The sequence below is a fragment of the Hyperolius riggenbachi genome, chromosome 8 (genome assembly GCF_040937935.1).
Source record: "Hyperolius riggenbachi isolate aHypRig1 chromosome 8, aHypRig1.pri, whole genome shotgun sequence".
Taxonomy (NCBI): domain Eukaryota; kingdom Metazoa; phylum Chordata; class Amphibia; order Anura; family Hyperoliidae; genus Hyperolius; species Hyperolius riggenbachi.
The window spans coordinates 177883580-177892985 of record NC_090653.1 but is presented as its reverse complement, the minus strand read 5'-3'; the positions used below and the strand labels follow the sequence as shown (position 1 = coordinate 177892985).

Genomic DNA, 9406 nt, shown 5'->3' with positions numbered 1-9406 from the left:
TATATGGTGTTGCTAAATAAATACACAAATAATTCCTGTAATAAGTAATGATGTTTTAGTACTAAGTGGAGTTTCATGTTCCCATCACGAAAAGTTGTGTGTGGGTATGGGGGTCTGATATTGCAACAAAGATAAGCAGTACTGTTATCTACAGTGTATATGTTATAGGCATTAATGTAACTAGACCTGTAGTATATCACTCTCAGATTATACTGAAAAAAAATATGTAAAAATTCAAGCTCTGTGTAACAATGTTTTCCATTGTAATAAAGCACACACAAAGAACTTGTCCTCTTCTGCACTCACTTGTGCCCTGTTACATAACTTTTCGTCACAGTAGTACTGCCTCTGGGGGAGTGAGAGGACTACGCTTCAGCCTGTCACAACTGGGATGTGCCTATTAGAGAGACACAATGTTTTCTCAGAAGCTCATTTGTAATGAGAACCACTGAAGTAACTTCTCTGTCTTTATAGTTGGTTTTCAGTTGAAACAGCTGTAGTGTGTAGAAAGTTTTGCAGACATGTCTGAGGAGGAGGAATGCCGTTCACCTATTGGATTGGACTGCTGCAGCTGCTGCTTGGACCTAGCAAACAGAAGTGATATAGATGAAGGCAACGGAGAGAATAATAACCTGGGCAGTCCGACCGTCAGCAATTTCCAACAGTTACGGGAGAAGCTGGTCTTTGAAAATCTGAACACAGAGAAGCTTAACACTATCATGAGGCAAGATTCTCTCGAACCTGTGGTCAGGGATCCATGCTACCTTCTCAATGAGGGCATTTGCAACAGTAACATCGATCAGACTATGCTTTCCATCCTCCTGTTCTTTCACAGGTATTATTATTATTATTATTGATTTATAAAAGCGCCAACATATTCTGTGGTGCTGGTATGTCAGTTAATCTCAGTTACAGTAATCTGGCCGTATACTATAAAAATGTATGCCCTATTAGACATTAGATTAGGCAAAAATTGTGTTTTCCATTGGCAACCCACTCGATCTGTGAATGACATTATGTGATCATCGATGGCGATTCTTAGTGATGTCAATTGAGGTATGGTTGTTGTGTATAGCCAGCTTAATTATAAAATATGCACAGTAATGTTTGGACATATTCATATTTAAAATGTATGTGCAGTTCATAATGCACTTATTTATAGGAAAATAGACGTAAAAATGTGTTTCAATAAACGGTGATGTTATCAAGCTCCATATAGACAAGGCAAGGTAAACATGTTTTTAAATGTGTATAAATAACAGCTGAAAGAGCATCTGAAAGTGATTTTCTGCTTATATCCTGAAGCATATTTTTGGTCATATCATAAAATCATAAGTAAAAAAGAAACTTAAAATTTAGTGAAAAAAAACACAGCATATACTTAGCTGTTAGTAGTAGGAAAAATGTAATGGTAGTAGTAACAAGTTTAGTAGTAATAACAATACTTAACCATTTACCGCCATCCTAACGTATTAAAACGTCATGCTTACCGCTATTAACAGCAACATGACGTTTTAATACGTCGCGCATTCCCGCCGCTGCTACCGCCGTGTGTCCGCCGCTACCGCCGCCATTACCGTCGGGATCCCGTGCTGGGTGATTGGGGAAGAGGACCGAACAGTCCTCTACCCAATCGCAGTGCCTGGAGTGAATGGACGTGACCGCGAACAGCGGCTACGTCCATTCACATAAACAGGAAATGTAACAGTTTAATAAAGTGTAAAAAAAAAAAAAAAAAGTGAACACGTCCTATGAGTGTTCACTAGCGCCATCTTGTGGCCAAAAAGTATATCACACCTACAAAATATACATATATACACATCATTAATAAAATTACACTTCCAACCCTCCCCCCCAAAAAAAACACTTGTAAAAAAAAAAAATCAGCTTAAAAAAAATAAATAAATAGTTGCCTTAGGGACTCAGCTTTTTTTATTCTATATTTTATGGGGGAAAATGAATTTTAATTTATTACATAGGGGCTTGTAATTATGGCCAGAACAAACAGAAAAATAACCACTTATATTTCAAAATAATATACTATCGCCATACATTGTGGTAGGGACATAATCTAAACGGTTTAATTATCGGGACCACTGGGCAAATAAAACGTGTTTGTTTTATCCACAGAAGAATGTTTAATTTTAAAACTATAAAGGCTGAACACTGAGAAATAATGATTTTTTTTTCTTTTTTTTCTTTTTTTCCTTATTAAAATGCATTTAGAATAACAAAATTCTTAGCAAAATGTACTATCCACAGAAAGCCTAATTGGTGGCGAAAAAAACGAGGTATAGATCATTTTCTTGTGATAAGTAGTAATAAAGTTATTAGGGAATAAAAGGGAGGAGCGCTGACAACTGAAAATTGCTCTGGTCCGTTAGGATAAAAACCCTTGGGGGTGAACTGGTTAAAACCATGACTTTCAAAATAAGCCTTGATTTTCAATTCTATCTCCAAGCTGGAGTACATTGGAGTACATTTGTGCATTTATTTAAATTTCTACTGTAGATGCAACTTCTCACTATTGTCTACTATGACCCAGAAAAGGGTTACTCCCTCTTACCACCTTATAGCAAATAAGCTGTAATACAAGCTGGCCAGATTTGCATTTATGTTATCCAGTGATCTTCACATAAGGTGCTTACAAATTGATTGCACTAGGTACCTTGTTCGCACTATGCACTTTACATTATTGGCACCTTTTTCCCTCTTTGAGGGCCCAGTAGTGATTATTGTTATTTGATATAATTCAGGTATTTCGCCCTACCTCCTACATATGTTTAATTTTTAGTGTTTTTATGTGATGTTTCAATAAAGAATGTAATATTTTTTGGCCTACAGTATATCAGTTTGGTGCGGTTTATTGAGGTGTTCTTTTTTCCCCATTGTTGCTCCACATAAGGAGAACACTAATAATCAGGGCCATAATCTTTAGATCTAGAAGTGTCTGCAAATATGTGATCTACCTTTATGGGCAATATGCTTAATTCTATTTTACATAAAAAAAGCAAAAATATAAAAACATTTTTATTATAATGACTCTGTTATATGCTGGGCTGATTTTACTACCCATGTTGAGCTTTCATCCCAATTGGATACTGAGAAGACACAAGAGGTAATTACTAAGATTGAAAAACAAATTGCTCTAAAAATTCAGGAAAACTAGCCTTCCATAACCTCCCTGGCGGTGCATTTCTGTCTGGAATTATGAGTCAAAAGCGGTACATTTTTTTCAAGAATTTTCGGCCTCCAATTCGTAAGTCGTAATTTACCAAAATATGACAGAATAAAAGCCCGGTAGACATTTTGCATATAAATAAAAGACTAGAACACAAACTTTGTGAATTAATTAAGTTTATGAAGACCCTTACACATTTTGACACTGTACAAATAAGAGAGTAGTCAAAATCAGGGCAGAGGTTGGTGCTGGCGGCAGGCAGAAAGCATTCAAAATCAGAGGGAAAAAAATCGGTAACAGTATGGGAGAAGCACAGAAGCAGTTGGAAACCAAATGGCTATATTGTTGCCATCCTGTGCTTTCAAATAAGCTTTTCTGCCATCTTTGCCATGGCAGTCGGGTGACACAGGGGATAGATCAAAAAACAACTTGTGATTAGATACAAATGAGGCTAAACTCTATATATACACATGTACATACATACACGTACGTACATACATACATACATACATACACATACATACATGCATACATACACATACATACATGCATACATACATGTACGTACGTACATACATGCATACTGTGATGAATAGCGGAAAAGCCGCCGCGTGTTCTGGCAGTAAGGCGGCTGTTTCCGCGTCTGATGCGGCGGGTTGTCCGCGTCAGCATGCGGCTAGGTTATCTGGAACTGATAGTGCACATGGGAAGAATGGTGTGGGGGCCGCCGCATGTACTGACAGTGAGGCGGCGGATTCCGCGTCCAGTGCGGCGGTTACCCCGCAGCAACATGTGTCTGGGTTGTCTGGACCTAGTAGTGCACACAGATGGAGAGCTACACGCTGCAAGACAGGCTCTTTATACCAATAGGAGGAAGATCAGCTGATCAGAGCGGTCAGCTGATTCCGGCTCACTCAGGGATTGGTTGATGGGAGCTGGGCGGCGCTGGGGAGCGCTTTACTATATATATCTCCTGCTGTTCAGTTGCTGGTTGTCTGGCATTGCGAATGCTTATGTGTTAGCACTCAGACCTTAGTCAGATCGTTCAGTGTGGTGGAACCAGGAGGACCTGGGAATCCATACTTAGCCAGTAAATGCCCCTTGTCCCAGACTCCTAATGTGTATCTCAAGGTGGGGGTGTTACATGGGGAGAGTCTGCAATTTCTGGTCTTGCATATGGCCACCTCTACCGTCATCCTTGGCATGCCCTGGTTACAAATCCACTCACCTCAGATAGACTGGGTTACGGGTCAGCTAACGAGCTGGTCGTCCCACTGTGATCATCATTGTTTAGCGAAAGTAACCCTGGGTAATACCAACATTCAGGTTGAAGGTGTACCTAGACAATACGCAGAATTTGCTGATGTCTTTTGCCCAAAGTCAGCAGACAAACTTCCCCCTCATCGTGCCTTTGATTGTCCTATCGATTTGAGATCTGGTTGTATGCCGCCCAGGGGTCATCTTTATAACCTATCTGAGCCGGAGAAACTAGCTATGCAGGAATACATCAGGGAAAACTTGGCAAAAGGGTTCATCCGCCCCTCTCGGTCACCAGCAGGGGCAGGGGTTTTTTTGTGAAGAAAAAAGAAGGAAGTCTCCGCCCCTGTATTGATTACAGAGGACTGAATAAAATCACTGTGAAAAATCGCTACCCTTTACCATTGATTGACGATCTATTCACACAGGTGACCAACGCTAAGGTTTTTTCTAAGTTAGATCTCAGGGGTGCATACAATCTGGTCCGCATCAGAGATGGGGTCGAATGGAAGACGGTCTTTAACACACCCGATGGGCATTACAAATACCTGGTGATGCCCTTCGGGTTGTGCAATGCACCAGCCGTCTTCCAGGAGGTAATTAATGAGGTGTTCAGGGAAGTGTTGGGAAAGTTTGTTCTGGTTTACTTGGACGATATACTGATCTTCTCGTCCAACCTCTCTGAGCATCGCAAGCATGTCAGATGGGTATTGGAGAGGTTGCGACAGAATCAGCTGTATGCCAAACTTGAGAAATGCCTCTTTGAGGTAGAGTCGGTAGCCTTTTTTAGGTTACATCATCTCCACTTCTGGTCTCTCAATGGACCCAGGGAAGGTTTCTGCTGTCCTGGACTGGCCTCAGCCCGTGGGGCTGAAGACACTCCAGAGGTTCCTGGGGTTTGCCAATTACTACAGAAGATTTATTAAGGGGTACTCTACCATCATCTCTTCCCTCACCAGTCTCACCAAGAAAGGGGCCGATACTCATCATTGGTCACCTGAGGCTCATACGGCCTTCTCGACTTTAAAGAAGCTGTTCTGTTCTGCCCCAATACTGAGGCATGTTGACGTCGCCTTCCCCTTCATTGTGGAGGTTGATGCCTCAGAAGTGGGGGTAGGAGCAGTATTATCACAAAGATCAGGATTGCAGGGCAAGCTGCATCCCTGCGCTTACTTTTCTCGCAGGTTTTCAACCGCCGAGAAAAATTATGACATCGGCAATCGGGAGCTCCTAGCCATCAAATTAGCTTTTGAGGAATAGCGACACTGGCTGGAGGGTGCAGAACATGTTATCACAGTTTACACAGACCACAAGAATTTGGAGTATATCGAGGGGGCTAAGAGACTTAGCCTTCGCCAGGCCAGATGGTCCCTGTTTTTTGCTAGATTTCGATTTATACTCCCGTATACTCCCGGAAGTAAGAATATCAAGGCCGATGCGCTCTTTAGGTGTTTTGAGCCCGAGTCGGTGCAGCCTGCTGCTCCTGAGACTATTCTGCCTCCTAAGGTAGTCCTGGCAGCCACTGAGACTTGGAGAGATTGGTCAGCCACTTTGAGTCCCTATCAACAAGATGTTCAAAAGGGGAAGCCAGAGGGGGTCATGTTTGTGGCACTGCCCTTTTGGTTACAAATTCTGCAGTTTTTTCACTCTCACAAGAATGCCGGTCATCCTGGAGCCACCAGAACTCAGGATCTACTGGCTAGATGTGCCTGGTGGCCTAGTTTAGTGTCTGACTGCAAGGAATTTGTAAGGGAGTGCACGATCTGTGCAAGGAGTAAACCCTCTCGTCAGGCCCCCATGGGCACGTTACAGTCCTTGCCAGTCCCCAATGAACCTTGGACTCATATTTCTATGGATTTTGTGGGTGAACTCCCTCGGTCTGAAGGCAAGTCGGTCATTTGGGTGGTAGTAGATCGTTTCAGTAAGATGGCACACTTTGTCCCTCTGAAAGGACTCCCCTCGGCCCAGGAATTGGCTGATCTCTTCATCCAGCACATCTTCCGGTTGCATGGCATTCCGGAAAATGTAGTGTCAGATCGGGGAGTCCAATTTGTTTCAAAATATTGGAGGGCCTTTTGCCATCAATTAGACATGGAACTCGCATTTTCATCAGGCTACCACCCTCAGACCAACGGCCAGACCGAGAGAGTTAACCAATCTCTGGAACAGTTTCTCAGGTGCTATGTTGCTGATGCGCAAACTGATTGGGTAAAGTTTTTGCCATTTGCAGAGTTTGCGCACAACAATCTGAAGAGCTCTTCTTCTGGATATTCCCCTTTTCAAGTGGTTTCAGGTAGATCACCTAAGTTTGCTTCTTTGCCAGTCGCATCAACTCCTTTTCCAGCTCTGGAGGACTGGCAGAAGGCCTTGAAAGAGATTTGGGGAATGGTTAAGAGGAACCTAGGGAAAGCTTTCCAAACCTAGAAGAAGCAGGCAGATAAACATCGGTCTGTAGAGTGGAGATTCTCCCCTGGAGATCTGGTGTGGGTGTCCACTCGTCATTTGGCCTTGAAACAATTGTCACCCAAGTTAGGCCCTAAATTTATAGGACCATTTCCAGTGGCCAAGAAGATTAATAATGTCACATATGCTGTCGATCTCCCAGCCAGCATGAAAGGTGGGAGATCGTTCCATGTGTCCCTGTTGAAACCAGCTGTACAGGTGGACTCCTCCCCCCCCCTCCCCCGTGTTGGTGGATGACCAACCAGAGTATGATATTGAAAAGATTGTGGAATCTCGCCTGGTGCAGAATTCTGTGCAGCATCTGGTCCACTGGAAAGGATATGGCATAGAGGAGAGATCTTGGGTGCCAGATTGGCGCATGCATGCGGAAGAAAGAGTTCCATGATTTGCATCCTGGAAAGCCTGGTGGAAAGTGTCCGGAGTCCACTCCTCGGGGGGGGGGGGGGTACTGTGATGAATAGCGGAAAAGCCGCCGCGTGTTCTGGCAGTAAGGCGGCTGTTTCCGCGTCTGATGCGGCGGGTTGTCCGCGTCTGCATGCGGCTAGGTTATCTGGAACTGATAGTGCACATGGGAAGAATGGTGTGGGGGCCGCCGCATGTACTGACAGTGAGGCGGCGGATTCCACATCCGGTGCGACGGTTACCCCGCAGCAACATGTGTCTGGGTTGTCTGGACCTAGTAGTGCACACAGATGGAGAGCTACACGCGCGCGTGCTGCAAGACAGGTTCTTTATACCAATAGGAGGAAGATCAGCTGATCAGAGCAGTCAGCTGATTCCGGCTCACTCAGGGATTGGTTGATGGGAGCTGGGCGGCGCTGGGGAGCGCTTTACTATATATATCTCCTGCTGTTCAGTTGCTGGTTGTCTGGCGTTGCGAATGCTTATGTGTTAGCACTCAGACCTTAGTCAGATCGTTCAGTGTGGTGGAACCAGGAGGACCTGGGAATCCATACTTAGCCAGTTACTGTATCTCATCTGTGTTATTCTCTTACATAGTTCCAGGGTGTTGAGATCACGGCCCTCACACCCCAGACTAGGAATACTGTATATCATCTGTGTTATTCTCTAGCATAGTTCCAGGGTGTTGAGATCACGGCCCTCACACCCCAGACTAGGAATACTGTATATCATCTGTGTTATTCTCTAGCATAGTTCCAGGGTGTTGAGATCACGGCCCTCACACCCCAGACTAGGAATACTGTATATCATCTGTGTTATTCTCTAGCATAGTTCCAGGGTGTTGAGATCACGGCCCTCACACCTCAGACTAGAACTTGTTCTGATATCTGTTATGACGTATTGCTTTCCTGACCACTCCTTTGATAACTGATTCGGTACCTTGCCATTCTGATTTCCTGTTGCCAAACCCTGCTTGTCTTGGATACCGAATCAGCTTACTGTCTTTGTACTTTATCTGTCTGTGTGTTGCCGACCCGGCCTGTCCGACCTTTCTGGCTGTCACCCACCCCTTGGGTGCTCAGCCTCCCTGCAGGGGCCCTCTGCCTCTCAGAGGGGGCACTGCTGGTAAACTAGTCCAAGACTCCTTTCCCTGGAGTCTTTGTCTGCAGTAGAGTCTGTCTCTACTTATTGGACCACTTGCTACCCCAGTGGTCCAATTTCTACTGTTGCACCAAACACTCACACGCTTCAGGTGTCCAGAGGTTAGCAATATATCTGATTATCGGTGATACTGCAGATCATCAATAATCGGGTATATATCTGCATTCTTGGTGATACTGCAGATCGCCAATAATCAGATTCTCTCTGTGTTCTGACACTTAACGCAGAAAGAAGTGAAGGCAAGACTAAATAAATTAAAAATAGACAAGGCACCTGGCCCGGATGGCATGCGTCCTCGGGTCCTAAGGGAATTAAGTTCAGTTATAGATAAACCCCTTTTTCTTATCTTTTGTGACTCTCTTGCAACTGGCAGAGTCCCAGTGGATTGGCGTACAGCTCACGTTTTCCCATTATTTAAGAAGGGCAAAAAATCAGATCCAGGAAATTATAGACCTGTAAGCTTAACATCAGTTGTATGCAAACTATTTGAGGGGTTACTAAGAGATACTATACATGACTTCATAGTAGAAAATAATCTTATTTCTCAGCATCAACATGGGTTTACTAAAGACAGGTCCTGTTTGACTAACATGCTCAGCTTTTATGAGGTAGTGAATGCTAATATGGATATTGGGAATGCTGTAGATGTGATATACTTGGACTTTGCAAAGGCCTTCGACACTGTTCCCCACAAAAGTCTGGTGCAAAAGTTGAGGATGCAAGGACTGGGGAAGAGTCTGTGTGCATGGATAGGGAACTGGCTAATGGACAGAAAACAAAGAGTTGTGGTCAATGGATCGTACTCAAAATGGGAGACTGTTAGCAGTGGGGTCCCACAGGGATCTATTCTGGGTCCAGTGCTCTTCAATTTATTTATTAATGACATAGTAGATGCAGTAGTGAGCAATGTTGCTATTTTTGCAGATGATACAAAATTGTGCA

At 43.7% G+C, this 9406-nt stretch overlaps 1 protein-coding gene across 1 annotated transcript in view; it reads left to right on the top strand.

Annotated features, from left to right (window-relative positions):
* Positions 1-397: 397 nt before the first annotated feature.
* TSC22D3 (TSC22 domain family member 3) overlaps positions 398-9406 on the top strand; it is a 215714-nt gene continuing 206705 nt past the window's right edge. Inside the window, exon 1 of the mRNA XM_068249676.1 lies at positions 398-835. Within this exon, the coding sequence (XP_068105777.1) occupies positions 522-835 (314 nt within the window). The 5' untranslated portion in view covers positions 398-521. The remainder of the gene's footprint in view (positions 836-9406) is intronic.